This window comes from Amblyomma mixtum, chromosome 1 (assembly GCF_055824585.1).
Source record: "Amblyomma mixtum isolate Tamu chromosome 1, ASM5582458v1, whole genome shotgun sequence".
In the NCBI taxonomy this organism is placed as follows: Eukaryota; Metazoa; Arthropoda; class Arachnida; order Ixodida; family Ixodidae; genus Amblyomma; species Amblyomma mixtum.
In genome coordinates, this window is record NC_143012.1 from 161971003 (window position 1) to 161988251 (window position 17249).

The 17249-nt window shown below is 48.9% G+C and overlaps 1 protein-coding gene across 1 annotated transcript in view; it reads right to left on the reverse strand.

The window, feature by feature from the left end:
* The window catches only part of LOC149369565 (arginine kinase-like), a 47914-nt gene extending 36408 nt beyond the window's left edge, over positions 1–11506 (reverse strand). The window contains exon 1 of the mRNA XM_089558883.1: positions 11057–11506. Within this exon, the coding sequence (XP_089415009.1) occupies positions 11057–11225 (169 nt within the window). The 5' untranslated portion in view covers positions 11226–11506. The remainder of the gene's footprint in view (positions 1–11056) is intronic.
* Between the last annotated feature and the right edge of the window lie 5743 nt (positions 11507–17249).

A 17249-nucleotide genomic window follows, 5' to 3' on the forward strand; every position in this document is an offset into this window, starting at 1 on the left:
GCAAAAAGGCATCGAAGGCTACAGAAAGCCTATGAGCGAAAAAGGCGTTTCACAAGCTGCGCGCTTGGTAACAGCTACTGTGTGGGTGACCGTCTGCTCCGTGACCTTAACACATCGTCATCGGCTTACCATACTATTCCGGATGGTATTTCCGACTGCCTACATTGCTGCTTTTCAGTTATGCACCAGGGGCAAATTAATTTTACGTTGCATAGCTGTAGCCTTGAATACCTTGACGCATGTACTGTACAAGTGCACGGCATGTTTAAGCGGCGCGCGTGCACTGAGTTGCCCTACTGTATCCGTGGACGAGATTGTTTTAATGCGAAAGTGTTTCTCGCCTCATAAGTGGCATGTACATGGCCTGTTGGCACAGCGTGTCCACACGAACTCTCAATAATCCATTATAGAGGTAATTAATAGAATATTTGATTAAATAATTATGTAGTAATATAAATGTATAATTAGGGCACAAACAACTAAATGGGCAATTAATCAACTGGAAGGAGTAATTATTTCTTGAAGTAGTTCGTTACTTCACAAATTCATTGATAATTTAATCACACCGTAAAACAGCGCGCTTACACGGGACGAAGAAAGAAGACAAGCACACACACAGCGCTGAACTTACAACTGCATGGTTTATTGCATTGCTCGCAATAAATACCGGAAAGGAAAACAAAAAACAACCAAAGGAAGGCGAGCAGATATCCTCCTGTCGCATCATGTCGTCAAAGGTTATTCAAGATATTGAATCTCTTTTCTTGTCAGTGCCATCGATGGAGTGCTAACGCATGACGCGCCTTTCCTGTCTATGATGAATGCTTCATATAGTTCACGTTTGTGCTGATGATTGTACCGCCTCAAAATCTGGCTTCGTCCAAGGTTAGGTGTGCAATGACAGTCAGATACGTGTTTTGCCAGCGTGCTGCCGTATCCCGTGCGGATGTTAATGGCGTGCTCTCGTAGACGGTCGTTTATGCCGATACCGCTGTCATGCGGCGCATCTTATGTGGGCCAAAGTGGACGCTGCATAAACGACCGTCTACGAGAGCACGCCATTAACATCCGCACGGGATACGGCAGCACGCTGGCAAAACACGTATCTGCCTGTCATTGCACACCTAACCTTGGACGAAGCCAGATTTTGAGGCGGTACAATCATCAGCACAAACGTGAACTATATGAAGCATTCATCATAGACAGGAAAGGCGCGTCATGCGTTAGCACTCCATCGATGGCACTGACAAGAAAAGAGATTAAATATCTTGAATAACCTTTGACGACATGATGCGACAGGAGGATATCTCCTCGCCTTCCTTTGGTTGTTTTTTGTTTTCCTTTCCGGTATTTATTGCGAGCAATGCAATAATAAACCATGCAGTTGTAAGTTCAGCGCTGTGTGTGTGCGTGTCTTCTTTCTTCGTCCCGTGTAAGCGCGCTGTTTTACGGTGTGATCATGTACCAACTGGCCCGGCAACTATCCTTAATGCAGATAATTTAATCGAATTGATAAATCAGTTCATCACTGAAATGACTAGAGTTAAACTCAGTCACAATCAGTTATGTCACCAGAATAATTGCTTAAATGGTTTTATAGTTTATGGCGGTTTGACGTCCCAAAACGACTCAGGCTATGAGGGACGCCGTAGTGAAGGGCTCCAGAAACTTCGGCCACCTGGGCTTCTTTAACATATTACTGACATCGCGCAGTACACGGGCCTCTAGAATTTCGCCTCCATGAAACTTTGACCGCCGCGACCAGTGGGTAATTAACTGCCCAAATAATTTGTTCAATTAGTGAATTATCTCACACAACCATTGGTAATTATACTTTGAATTGATGAATTAACTGCTGATTAGTTAATAAATAAGTACTTTGGAGTGCTTACTATATGGTCTAGCAACAGGACCAACGCCTCCGGAACCGGTAGAAGGGAAGTTAGAGCGAAAACGCGACTTGGAAACGGAAAAGGCATTAAGAAATGAACATGCAGCAACATAATCGGCAGCAGTAAGAGAAATGCTTTCGAATTGTTGCACCCAAGCAGACTTAATTGCAGTCCTAAATTTTTTTCTTTCACAGCTCATTCTCAGTGGAGCGAAAGCTACATGTGAAAGTCAATGCCGTCTACAAATGTGCTGTTCTCAAGCTACAAACGGTGACCACTGCCCTCTACAAGTGCGCTGTTTCATGCGCCAAGGAGGCAACGTGGACCAATCTAGACGAAACGCTAGGCAGCAGCCACCACATAATCAGCAACTTCGTACCAACCACTAAGGTCCGTCGAAACCTTGCCATAGCCAAACTTACGGATTGGACCCTGTTCCGAAACTCCACCTTAGGAACAAGCCGACCAATAACATCCATAACAGACTGGAGTGATAACATTCGTAAAGAACACCAAAAGGCTACGGAAACCATACAACGCACTCCTGATACACCTGAAATCGACAAGCATCTCGTACAACTCTGGCAACAAAGATGCCGTATGATATGTAGATGGAAGAAGCGAAAGCTCGACAGGCATCACGGAATTAGTACAAGAATACGTGTCAGAGCTAGCTCGCAACAATTAGCCGCAATTCTGCGATCCACTCAAAGGAACATTAGGTTCTTCCAAAACATGGACAGTCCTAAGGAGCATAACTGACCTCGCTAAACCTAAACATAAAGCGAAAGGAGCTCTAAAATGCATTGCCCACACCTACCCAGTGGATGATGAAGCATTACTCAAAAGCCCTCAAAAAGATACATACGTTGGGACAAACGGCACAACCGTTTTGCCCTGCACATTGCCTTAGGGCGGACGGACTAACCCGGAATTGGATGCCCGCATAACCGAATCCGAAGTCTACGCAGCAGCACGCGCATCTGCCAAGAACATCGCAGCCGGTGCTAACCAAATCAACAACCCAATGATTCAAAACCAAAGTATAATCATCATCATCATCATCATCATCATCATCAGCCTGACTACACCCACTGCAGGGCAAAGGCCTCTCCCATGTCTCCCCAATTAACCCTGTCCTTTGTCAGTTGCCTCCACTGTATCCCCGCAAACTTCTTAATCTCATCCGCCCACCTAACTTTCTGCCGTCCCCTACTACGTTTGCTTTCTCTTGGAATCCACTCCGTTACCCTTAAGGACCAGCTGTTATCTTGCCTTCGCATTACATGTCCTGCCCAAGCCCATTTCTTCCTCTTGATTTCAACTAAGACATCATTAACCCGCGTTTGTTCCCTCACCCTCTCCGCCCTCTTCCGATCTCTTAACGTTACACCTATCATTTTCCTTTCCATAGCTCGCTGCGTTGTTCTTAACTTAAGCTGAACCCTCTTTGTTAGCCTCCACGTTTCTGCCCCATAGGTGAGTACTGGTAGGATACAGCTGTTGTATACTTTTCTCTTCAGGGATATTGGTAAGCTACCATTCATGATCTGAGAGAACCTGCTATATGCGCTCCACCCCAGTCTAAGTGTAGAGCAAATCAAACAGCTCACCGAATTCCTTAATGATTCCTTGTGGCTGGAAAACAAGATGTCAGAGGAGTGGAAACATGCGGAGATCACTGTCTTACCCAAACCAGAGAAGCAACCCACGATCGAAGCACTACGCCCCATCTCTCTAAAGTCATGTCTGGGAAAACTCTACAAACGAGTAATTCAGACAAGACTACAGAGCTACATCGAGAACAACGTATTCCCCCCATCTATGATTGGATTCAGAGCGGGCTTGTACATACAAGACGCCTTCCATCTCCTTAAGGAAGAAGTCTTAACCAACATTCCAACAGGCGGGGAGCACTTAATCATGGAACTCGACCTCAAAGGAGCCATCGATAACGTATCGCACCAAGCAATAATAGAAGAGCTCTCCACCACCAACTGCGGAAAACGGGCCTAGGAAATGCCCAAACATTCTTATCCAACCGCACGGCAACCATAGAAATGGGGGAGACAAGATCGGGTTCACAAGCCATGCCGAAAACAGGCACGCCTCAAGGCTCAATCATCTCACCCTTCCTATTTACCATCGTCATGACAAGAGTCTCCAGGTCATTAGTCTCTCCCGAACATCGGATTCACCCTGTATGCCGACATCACAGAGTGGACAAGAACAGGCTTTCTAGCGGAACATGAACATTCCCTCCAACAAGCCGCCACCTGTGTAGAAAATATCACCAAGTAATGCATCTTACAGTGCTCTCCGGAGAAATCCGAAGTGATCTGCATCGAAGGTTACAACTACCGCATCCAAGAACCATTCCGAATTCTACTAGAAGAGTCAGAAATCAGAGAAGTCCCAATCATCAGAATCCTCGGAATCTGGCTTCAGTACGACCACAGAGCGTCATACACCATCAGACTTCTGAACACATCAACCACCCAAGCATCGAGAATGATACCTCATGATTATGCTGAGCTTGGCGAATTGGAGAGCATGCATCCTTGCTCTTTGTTGCGCTGTATCGGGAATGTACGCCGCGTCCTTTGAGAGACCCACTTAGAAGCAAAGTATATTGGACTAGCCGCTGCAGCTACCGGACGACACATACTCAGTCACCTAGACATCACTATCCCTGCAAACAATTCATCACTAAGAACGCTCCCCACCCACATTCACATTTTAAATGCGAAAACCTCTACCTAGGAACATGCACCCCAACCTTGACCAAGGTCGCAGGAAGGCGCGCGCGGCAGCTCTGCACAAATTACACGGGGATGAGCCCGATGCTGTCTGGGTGTATGCCACCTGCGATGAGCGCGGAGCCACTGCAGTTGCCCACAACCCACACATAATACCCCTAACTTTCGAGTTGCCTTCAGGCGCCACCTCTGAGGAAGCCGAGGAGACCGCTATAGCCATTGCTCTCGCATACCCAGAAGCCCGTTACATTATTAGTGGCTCAAAAACCGCCATTATAAATTTTACCAGGGGCAGCGTTCACCCCCCTGCACAATGCCTGCTGCACATGCCCGCCCCCCACCTCCCCTGACACGCTGAGCTCATCTGGGTGCGTCTCCGCTCCCCGTCGGGCCGGTGCCTCTCCGAACCTGGGAGGACTGGTAGACCACACTACGATCAGCGGATCTGGCCAGGCAAAAGATCGCCGTCAGCTGGGCCGCATACATCATAGACCAACACCACATGAACATTTAGACCGTGAGTGGGGTCGTGCGGAGACCCAGGAGACCTTCGGGCCTAGAATTCTCTTGATGAATAAAGTTTTTCCATCCATCCATCCATTCCAATCTACACAAATAGAACATTTTATTCCCAGAACCGGGGCAGCCGCGTTTCGATGGAGGCGAAACGCAACAAATTGGCAGGGGTTTAGCTTTGCTTAAGCCTGGTAGGTTGCGAAAGCGAGCGCAGTGCCTCTAACGGAAGGAACGCGGCGCGCCGCGTCTGAAGAAGGAACGCAGTGCGCCGCGTCTACAGGTCACGCGTGGCTACCGGCCGCCGCTGCGCGACGACTCGACTTGGTAGACACCTCCACAACAACATCTAAAAGTAAAGAAAGTATTGGTACGCTTAGGGATGTAACCGACAATCTGAAGAAAGAACGGAGGATATATCTGCCACCGGATAGATCCCTTAGTAAAAAGCAGTCGTATGACTGGAGAAGACTCCAAGCTCGAAATTTCTTCTCGCCCCTGTGGAGGAGTTGGACGGGTGCCAGAGGGCAGAAGAGGGACGGTGCAGAAACCGAAATTTGTAAATTTTGCGGCCACGTGGAAACATTAGATCACATGATATGGAGATGCATTCGTGCCCTACGGCGCAACGCGATTAAAGCTAGCGATGAATGGGAGACCACGCTAAGAAGCTCCGACGAAAAAACTCAGCGCTTCGCCGTCCGCCTGGAGGCCAAGGCTGAAGACTTCTTCTTCTAGACGGAATCGGATGTCCTCCGGCCGCGGTGCGCCAGACTGCCTCCCCGGACGCCTGTGTGCGGACCCAGAGGTGGCTGCCGCGCCATATTCGGCGGAAATAAATGTTCTTCCTCCTCCTCCTCCATATCTCACCCTGGTATGACGACGTCACGTTATAACGTCACTAGGCATAGCATGACGTCAGAGGTGATTCTAAATGTCGCGCGAGGCTACCGGCCGCCGCTGCGCGACGATTCGACTTGGTAGCCAATCTCTCACCCTGGTATGACGTCAGAGGTCATTCTAAAGGTCAAACGTGGCTACCGGCCGCCGCTACGCGAAAGGCCGTTCATAAGCGTTCATGCTTTCGCAATAAAAGGCGCCCGTGTGCTGTGCGGTCAGTGTATGTTAATGATTCCAAGGGGGTCGAAAGTATTCTGGAGACCTCCACTACATAAAGCCTTTACCACTACGGCACCTCTTTCCCTCTTTATGCCTTCACACCCGCCTTGCTCTCATCCCTTACGGCGCGGTTCAGGTGTCCACCGAGATATGAGAGAAAGATACTGCGCAATTTCCTTTGCTCAAAAACCAATTTACCAATTTGCCAATTTTGTTTCCCAGAACGATACCGCCCCTCCTGCCCATGCTGCGACGGTCACCCCACAGCCTACCATATTACCTGGGGCTGCGTCGGATACAAACCACCTCACCTCCAAACACACAAAACAAATGAATAGTGGCCTGCAAGACCAACGCCAACTGGTTCGTCAGGTGAAGGCGGCACCGACGGCCGCAGGGGCGCTGAACTAAGGAAAAAAAAACCTGCTCTCAAGACCTTTGAAACTTTCTCTGCATAATTAATGGTTACTACTACTACCACTACTACATCTTTCAATCCACAACGATACGGATGGGAACTGGAATCTCGCGCTTCCTATTCTTCATACATCGTAAAAACGCGCTCTCTCAGCACTGACGCGAACGCATACATTCAGGCCGGAATGAAATGCGAACAGCGTCTCTGAACAAAAAAAAATTACCGACAATTACGTTACTTCCTAATGCGAAATTTGAGCGCAGCAAATAAGCTGTTTCACCTTTTCGATAGATTGAGGCAAAGAAATCGAGCAACACATGTATGCGCTATCACAGAATTTTTTTTTTATTTTTCACACGTATTCCTTTAACAAAGACTCCACTAACAGTTCTTGACAGTCATGAAGGAAGCTTTGTGGTCGGAGAAATAGACTGATATATGTTCGACTTGGTACACCAATGCTTGATTCTCAAAGACGAGATCTATACAAGTGCCTCGCGAGGTTGTCACAGCCGTGGGACGCGTTACGAGCGAGAGGAACGGGATGTTCTCCCGCATAAGTGTTAGGAAATTGCTGTTTGTCTTTATGTCAACATTAAAGTCCCCCACTACTAACATCGGTGTGGATCGATGGACGGTTAATGCGAGTTGCAGGAAGTGCACGACGTCTTTCGTAAGTGCGGTAGGGTGGTGGTGGTGAAAAACATTTATAATGCAATAAATATTTACAGAGAGGTGATTGGGGTAGGCCCTATTGGCCCTTTCCCTTAACAATACTAGGTGGAGCCCCTATTCCGGGGCCCCATTGGCAAGCAACGCCGCCCGCGTCCGGTGAACCAAGGCCTTTTGGGTCTTTAGGTCCTGACAGCCGAGCAGGGCCGCCTCCCGGTCCTCTCTGGTGGGGTTGGGGTTGGGGGGGATAGATGGGTTTGACTGACACGCCCAAACCATGTGGAAGGTGTCAGCCACCTCCCCACAGAACTGGCACGCGCCATCAAAGGATGGATTGAAATGTTTAAGCACCGCCGGGCACAGTACAGTGTTAGTAAGAATTTTGATGAGGAGGCGCTCGTCAGCGCGATCCAGACCCTTACAAGGGGCCGGGTAGCGCCGGTGCTCCTCCTTGTAGTAATCGGTGATTTGTTTGAATGTAATGGCCAGATTGTCTGATTGGGAGTACCCTTCCAAGGACAGGGAGATAGCCCGGGGAGAGAGTGCGCGGGCGGCCTGATCGGCCTGTTCGTTTCCCTGGAGTCCCTGGTGACCGGGGGCCCAAATCAGGTTGCGTGGAGTTGGATCTTCAGATCGACAGCTATATTTCAGTATGCGCCAGGCAAGCGGGGGAGCCCAGCCCAACTCGTAGTTCCGACAGGCCCCTCGCGAGTCGGTGATGATGTGTTTCGACTTGGGAGTAGTGAGAGCAAGAGCAATGGCAATCTCCTCCGCGTGTGTTGCGCTGTAGGCTTTGAAAGTGAGCCCGTTGACTGTGTTTGTGTTGTGTACGACTGCGGCCGTGTACCACACCCCGTGGTGTGGGCCGGCAACGTCCACGTAATACACATGTTGTTGGTTACCATAGTATCGCGCCAACGCTTCCGCGCGCGCCTGGCGACGACCGCTATGGTCTTCTCTGGACATGTTGCGGGGAAGGGGTCGGACCCGGAGGGCGCGTCTCCAGGGTGCTGGCACTCTCTCCCTTTCCTCAATATGGTAGTCATGTTTGATGTGTAGCCGGTCCAAGAGGCGGCGACCGGACGTGGTCTGTGCAAGACGCGTGTATTGGTTGACTAAGTGGGCCTCTCGAAGCTCCCGAAATGTGTTCACCACGCCTAAGGCCAGAAGTCGCTGGTTGGACTTGGTGACCGGGAGGTCGAGAGCCCGCTTGATGACTTTCCGGTGGATGACCTCCAGTTGGTCATCATCATGTTTGCGCAGGTGCAAGTAGGGGGTTGAGTAGAGGATTCTACTCGTTACGAAAGCATGGGCAAGCCGCAGTGCATCCTTGCTTCGTAATCCGCCCCGCTTGTTGGAGACCCGGCGGACCATGCGGCCCACCTGGTCTCCCACCGTGCGAAGTTTGGCTAGGGTGGTGTCGACTCTGCGTTGGTGGTGTATGAAGAGACCAAGGACGCGGATCTCCTTGGACTCCCGGATCGGTCCCGAGGGGAGACTGATGCAAAGCGGAGTTGTGTCCCGAGGGGAGGGACGTATGTGCACAAATTCTGATTTAGACGGGGCGCACTGGAGTCCGCAGTAGGCCGCGTAGTCGTCGACTAGGGTCGCCGCTGCTTGCAGGCAGGATTCCATGTGGCCCAGGTTACCTTGCGTGGCCCAGATTGTAATGTCATCCGCATAAAGAGCGTGATGTATCCCGGGCAAAGAGGACAATTTGGAGGGAAGATGAAGCATTGCCAAATTGAAGAGGAGGGGAGACAGGACCGCGCCTTGAGGTGTTCCCCTCGAGCCGATGGTGTATGGCCCGTGTTCCGCATCTTGTATGCGTATGTAGGCTTGACGGTCTGTAAGAAATTGTTTTATGTAGTTGAATGTTTTGTGGCCACAGTTGGTGTTACTGAGGTGGTCCAGGATTACTTCGTGTTTGACGTTGTCGAATGCGCCTTTAAGATCCAAGGCGAAGTAGGCAGCTACTACCAGCAAGCCGTTGGGCAACTTTGCGGCGCACAGTTCGCCAACTTCATGTGACGTGCCAAACATTTCGACTGGTATTGCAGAGAGACCTGTGCGCAAGTAGACAGCGACTCCCGCCGCTCTGTTGTGGTCTCTGCGAGCACCACAGCAGTATAGGAAATCTATGATTTCGAGAGGCTCTTTGGGATCCATCCAGGTTTCAGCAAAGCAAAGTACAGAGGAATGGCGCAGAATGTGATCGTGGTGTACGTCCTTGGCATGTGCGGCAAGGGAGCGTACGTTAAGAATGTGGTTGTTAATGATGAATCAAGTGCTGCCAGCGAATGACGCGTCCATTGGCTGTCTGCGTGTGTTACTGATGTGTGGTTAACATGTTAAGCTTCGCCTGTAAGAGTGGAACGCGACAGCGTCTTGCAACGCTGCCAGGGAGTCCACAGAACGCCATCGCCAATTCGGCTGTACGCCTTGCTGGACGGTAAATTTATTTTTTGAGGAAAGGAAATGTATCTCTCTCGCATATCTGGGTGGACACCTGCACTTCGCCGTAAGGGAAAGGGGGAAGATGGGAGTGAACGAAGACGCCGTATTAGCTAGACGCGCCTTTGTTCATTCCAAATCATTCAGCTGGCATTACGGAGTGGCTAGCGTGCTCGTATCGCACTCCGGAGACCCTGGTTCGATTCCCCAACTCGACCAATTTCGTTCTCGGTTTTATTGATTTATGCGGTCTAACTAGAAAGGTTAATTAGGCTATTTCATATTTATATTCTTGTATTTCTATCCATCGTGTTCTGTCATTAACCTGTCAATTGTTGGAACTGTCTAGGATGTTCGACACAACGTATATGAAACGAGCAACGTCTTACTGAGTGGGTGGTAGAGGGTATCTGTTCTCGCTTCGGCGAGCGCGGCTTCGGCCGCTTCTTTTTGAGCAGCGACCGCTCCGGCGGACGCAGTTGTTGCTGCGACGCGCGTCTTTTCTTTCCTTTACTTCTTTTTCTCTGTTCTTTTAACTCTCCTCTATCTGCACGTGGCAGCGGTGGTGGCTTGGCTCGAGCCAGTAGCAGGCCCGTGCAATTTCCTCTTCATCCTTCTCTCAGTCACAACAACAACAACAACAACAACTGAGTGGGGAGTGCGTGGTGGTGGAGGGAACGCGGCTTCGTACTTATCTGTTTTTTTTCAGCAGCGTCTCCTTCCGCGGACGCTGTTGTCGCTGCGGCGCGCGTCTTTCTTTTCTTCTGACCTCTTCATTCTCCTCTATATTAATTAGGCTAATTGATTAATTAAGCAATTAACTAAACTCAGTCCAACTTAGTTGCAGCATCACTATACGATCCCTTTGATTGGTTGCATGGTTACTAGCCAAAGTACAATTGGCCCCATTTGAAATTCGCGCACTGTGACGTCACGAGCATTTCGACCAATTGAAAAGCGTAACATTGGGGGCGGAGCTGGTTACGAGGCCGACGCCGACGCCGACGCCGACGACGACGCGAAACCCAGGAACGGACGCCAAAGAGCTGCGCTCTAAAAAATGCACACGTACACAAGGCAGCCCAGCGGACAATGCGCGGCATGCTTAAACAGATTTCCCCAACCGCACTTTTGCTATGGAGTTAAGATTTTGCGCTCCATGAAGCCTACATCACCGTGCCTCACTAAATTTTGTCGGTGCGGACCTTCGCACTTTGTCGCGTACGCACCAGACTGGATGACGTCCAGAAGCGTGGCGCCCATGCTGGTCTTGCGGCTCTTGAGTTTGTAGAAGACCTCCTTGGTGAGGTACTTCTTGAGCAGGGACTTGCAGTCGTTGGCGCTCTCCAGCTTGGCGAAGCCCTGCTCCAACTTCAGCAGCGTCGCCTTGTCTGCCATGGCCTGGAGGTTGCTGGCCGACCGTAGGAACCGTAGCCGCGATATTGTTCACCGGCGCGCCTGTGGCGAGGCAAGTGCCTCCCGGTGGGAAGGTGATCACGCTTGCTCCGAGAAGACCCAGTCCGCACTGAAACGCTTCGGAGCCGATGTGGCGGCAGAAAGATCGGGGAATGGAACGCCCGTCTAGTGGTAGTTAACAGCAAGCCTGGAACAGCAGCGAGCACACCAGGACACGAGGTCTCGTGCACGTAGGCGCGATTATAGTGGCGATGGTGCTCGAGGATGGTTAAAAGAGGAAAACAGGGATGGAGGCGAACGCCCCGAAGGAAACGCAGACAAGGTTCCCGGTCGAAACGTAGGCAAAAAAAAAACATTTGACGAGGGCACTGATACTCGCACTCTTTAGACACATAACTCTTAACAGCCAATTCCAAAGTACACATCTACAAAGACAACACTAGACAATCCATTAAACTGCAACAAGAACCAAAACCACATATACTACATCCCTTGCAGAAAGCAAAAACTATGGAAGGAATGAAGAGCAACATACAACAGCTAGCAAGGGACTAACTACATGAAATACTATTCAGAACTGAATGCACTCTCACTGAATATGAATTACACACCCACATACTTTAACCTCCCATCAGGGGGTCCCCAAAGGTACTGCTTCTGCGGCCCCTAGAGCAGGTATTAAGGCGAAAGCCTTTAATGCCTAATACTGTCGTTAGCAGCCGTGTCGACAGATTTGTTCGCGTTTCGGCGTCACTACTTAAAGAATAAAAATAAGAAAAGAAAAATAAAAACAATAAAATAAGAAAAGAAACCAAAATCAAAATGAAATAGAAATGAGAAATAAAAAAATTAAATTAAAATAAGAAAAGGAACAAAAATAAAAATAACATGAAAATAAAAAGTAAATAAAAAACAAACGTGCGCCAGGGAAGGCTTTCGCCTTGCAGCACTTTAGAGAGCCAAAGTGCCCCCTGAATTTTTCAGGCGAAAGCCTTTAATGCCTCATCGTTGTTGACAGAAGGCTGTCAGCAGAAGCTTGTCACCAGAGGTGCCACGCTTTTGACAGGTGTCCACCGAGATATGCGAGACAGTTACTGCGCGATTTCCTTTCCTCAAATACAATTTTCATTTTCTTCATTACCACCCCTCTTCTTTCACTCCCACTTCCTCCCTTCCTGTACGCTGCGGTTCAGGTGTCCACCGAGATGACAGAGAATTACTGCGCCATTTCCTTTCCTCAAAAGTGTTGCGTTCAAAGGAAAGGCGTCGCGAAGAACGGGTGGTGGCGTTCCGTGGACTCCCTGGCAGCGCTGCAACATGCTGTCGCGTTCCACTCCTAAAGGCGAAGTTGAAGCGTCATTAATTAAAAATTAATGAGTATGCAGTCATGATTTACTAATTAGCCGTTAATTAGTGATTTTCCATTACTTAGTGATTAGTCATTAATTGTGCGTGACTTCATCCAGTGGTGACGTCACCAGTGCCACAGAGGCAGTCAAAGTGGTGCGGAAAACGCTTTCGCCTCTACACTTTTTAGACAGTCAAAGTGCCCCCTGCATTTTTTCACGCAACTTGCCGTTGCATTGACACTTATGACAAAAAATTAGCTGCGGTTTGGCTTCTGCTGAACCTGGTTAGAGTGTGAAAGTGGTGGCGTATCGGGCAGCTAGACGCGGCTTGGCGTCTGTAACGTTGAGTGCGTTCAGGACGCTGGATAGGCAGCGCGCCCACCCGGCCATCCTGGTAGGTGGCAGTTAATGGTTAAATTGGCAAATTCGTTCATTGGTTATAGAGGGAAGAAAATGGCGTTGTATCTATATCAAATACTCGGTGGACACCTGAACCGCGCAGTAAGGGAAGGGATAATGGAGGGAGTGATACAAGAAAGGAAGGAAGAGGTGCCGTAGTGGAGGGCTCCGGAATAATTTCGACTACTGGGGAGTGGGGGGGGATCTTTAAAGGTCATTCACATCGCACAGCACACGGGCGCCTTTTGCATTTCGCCTCCATCGAAACGCTGCCGCCGCGGTCCGGTTCGAATCCGGGTGCTCCGGCTCGGTAGCCGAGCGCACTAACCACTGAGCCACCGCGTCGGGGAGTTAACGGCTGGTCGCTAGATTTTGCTTACCCAATGGGCGCCGCGGTCTATTGCTGCAGTGCCGCGGGACTGCCGCAACATTGCCGCAACTGCTGCTGTCGCACAGTTCCCATAGCCGGCCGACAAGAAAGCTGTGTGCAGATTCCTGTGGCTTTCCACATATTACCGACGATTTGTAAACAGATTAGCGCTCATATCTGAGCCCCTGGCCCAGCTAAAGGACTCGGATGGGCAATTCCAATGGGAAATCCGCAGCGTGAAACATTCCAAAATTTCAGCGTTGCTTACAGTCGTATCCCTTGCTTGGACATTTCGAAAACCCTGAAACCGAAATTCATGCCGACGCAAGCAATATGGGTCTAGACACCGTTCTTGACCACAAGCAGCCAGGCCGTGAGAGAGTCATACCGAACGCCAGGCGCTCTTTATCTGAGAGAGAGGCCAGCTTTTCCACGACGGAGAAGGAGTACCTTGCGATAGTGCGGGCCAATTCAAATTTCGCCCTCGCTTGTACAGCAGGCTTTTCAAAGTTCTGACTGACCATAACGCGCTGTGCTGGCTGGCCAACTTGAAGAACCCGTCTGGCGGCCACACCCTTTTCCCTTGTTAGATACGGTTGGTTTGGTTTACGGGGTTTGACGTCCCAAAGCGACTAAGGCTATGAGAGAAGCCGTAGTGGAGGGCTCCGGAAATTTCGACCACCTGGGGTTCTTTAACGTGCACTGACATCGCACAGTACACGGGCCTCTAGAATTTCTCCTCCAAAGAAACTCAACCGCCGCGGCAGGGATCGAAACATCGTCTTTCGGGTCAGCAGCCGAGCGCCGTAACCACTGAGCCCCCGCTGCGGCTCTTGTTAGATGCCCTCCCGGTGGTTCCCATGGCAACCACCCACCGTTTGCGCCCTCTTAAGCTCTAGCCGTACCCTCCTACAACCCCGGTAGCCACCTTCCGGTTGGAAATTAATTCGCTTTCGTCACATCCCCGTCCTTCAACGGTAGTCACCATCCGGTTGTGGATTCCTTCCCTTGTGTCACAACCTCCTTGTTCTGTGCTAACCACCATCCGGATGGTTCCAGTGCCAACCACCTACTGGTTGCGCCTTCCTGCGCTCTCGCCATACCTTACTCATTCCACGGTCATCCTCCCCCTTCTTCAAGGCTAACTGTCCACGGGCTGGTTCCCATAACAACCACCCACTGGTTGCGCCTTCTTACACTCTCGCCATACCCTTCTACAACCACAGTAAACATCTTTAGAATTGGGATTCCTCCCCTGTCGCGATACCCTTCTCCTTCCGTGGTAACAACCCTTAGGTAAATTGGTAAATTGGTTATTGAGGAAGGGAAATGGCGCAGTATCTGTGTTATTACAATGTATACTACAGGTTTTTGTTTGCTTCTTGTTTTGTTTTCTACATGTGCTTTTTGTATTTATGTTTTGCACCTTGGTGCTTGCTCATTCTTATTTTGCGTTGTGTGTCATTGCTCCCCCCTATGTAATACCCTCGATTGAGGGCCTTTAGGGGTTTCTTGAATAAATAAATAAATAAATAAATAAATATATATATATATATATATATATATATATATATATATATATATATATATATATATATATATATATATATATATAAGAAATAAGAAAATCTTCAAGGCAACTGACTAAATATATAATAAGTTGGGGAAGTCACATTGAAAAACTTAACAGATTTATTCAACGTTTCGACCAGGGACTGGTCTTTTTCAAGAGTATATATATATATATATATCTGCGGACACCTGAACAGCGCCGTAGGGGAAGGTTGGAAGGTAGCAGTGAAAGAAGAAAGGATAGTTTCAGTGCTAACCACCTACTGGTTACGCATTTCTCCGCTCTCGTAAAATCGTCCTCCTTCCAGGGTAACCACCCTCCCATTGGTTCCCATAGCAACACACCCACCGGTTACGTCAAAAGCTACGACGTACTACCAGTGCGACGACTCGGAACCCAGGAACTGGCGCTCAACGACTGTCGCTGTAAAACGAAAGATAAAGAGAACAAAAACGAAGACTACAAAGAGGCGATAAGCATTATGAGAAGGCAGGTATGGCGTGTTTCTCTCTTGTGCCATTCTTGCTCTGACCAAGCGTAAGACGTAATTAAAGGATTACGTCAGGGACGGAATATACCTGAAAGATTCTAAGCTTCCTTAGCGCTCATGAAAACTCTCAAGGTTAGATCACCTGTAAACAAATACCCCCGAAAACAGATTTGAAAGCAGTCGCCGTAGCTCAGTTGATGGAGCACCGGACGCCTAATTCGGACGTCGTGGGTTCGGTTCCCACCGGCGGCATGTGGTTGCTTTTCTTCTTTGCTAAACAATTATCTTTAATCGATAACATATTGAGTAATATTCTCCATCGATCAACACCACAAAACAAATAAATCTAAAAAATCCACTGTGTTCCTTGGTTTCTGCGGCTGTTGGCTTCTCTCATATGTACTCGTATAACGAGCCCCTCATTCCTCTCCTGTTAGCTACTTAATTGCTTAACGAGGGCGTTGGTTCTGGCAGCCTTGATGTCATAGGAAGCATAACAGGGTTCTCACACAGCTTCCAACCTCGCTGTTTGATGACGTTTCACGTCACACCAGCGGTAACTCAGGACGTACTGCATCCGCCGCTTACGAACGTGGGTGGCACTGATGAATACTCTCAAGGTTTAAGTCGCTTGCGAACATAAATACCCCCGAAAGCAGATTTGACAGCCGTCACCGTAGCTCAGTTGATAGAACACCGGAAGCGTAAATCGGACGTCGTGGGTTCGGTTCCCACCGGCGGCATGTGGTTGTTTTTTATTCTGCTTTTATAATCAATTATCTTAAAGCGATAACATATTCAGTAATATTTTCCACTTATCGATACCACAAAATAAATAAACATAAAAAATCCGCTGCGTTTCGTGTCCGACGGGCAGCTCATTTAGTCATGACAGGCTGCTCGAGAAAAGCAGCCTGGCTCGCAACCCAAGTCCCGCCGCTGGCAGCACGTGCTATGGAAGGGCAGTGGCACATCGCTTGACTGCTGCACCACTGCGCCAGGAGTGGTAGGAAGACTCCCAGGGATCTATGAATGGACATAATGAACAATTAGGTATATATCGACATTAGCCAACTATCGCTATCCGAACGACTGCTATCCGTCAACACTGGATCTGTACACCGGAACCGACGTGAAAACCGCAGTTTTAGCGCACCTAATTAGCATCTGGCATAACTACTAAAATCGATCATAATTTTTTCTTCTTCTTGCACATCTGACGCCTGAATGAAGAATGTGTAATTCACTTTTTACCGAAGTTATGGCCACGTTGATTCCGCAGCTCTATTTGGGAGGTTATTTCCTGAGGCAAGAAAGGCTCTGTGTTAGGTCGTCCGGTAATTGTGATTAAAGTTGTTGAAGGACGGAGCTAAAATTGGAAGCACTAAGGCTGTAAAGTTGTGCACGTCGACGAACTGTTCCTCTAAACTTTTTGTAGTAAATGATCCTCCAGATAAGTCAGTGATACTATGTTGCGTTTATTTAATATCAGCCCGAAGTGCGCTCGTTAATCACATGAATAAAAACACTTCAGAAAAACTTGCTAACCAGAATATCAAACTTCACGCATAGGCCCTGACAATTAAAGCTACTTTGCAATATGGCTCAGTCACGTAGCATTCTCATCATGCTAACCTAAGGGATATTCTTGGAGGAGTGCAGGATGAAGCTCCTAGCTTCGCCCACTTTCGTCCTCGCATCATCGAAGCATGATGGCCCTTAAATAAGCCCTTCACGTCCGACCCCTCTCCACGTGCCTAAAACTATGCCTGTTGTCATTTGTCCATGCTTTTATGTCCAACATTCTCGAAAAAGAATTTTGAAT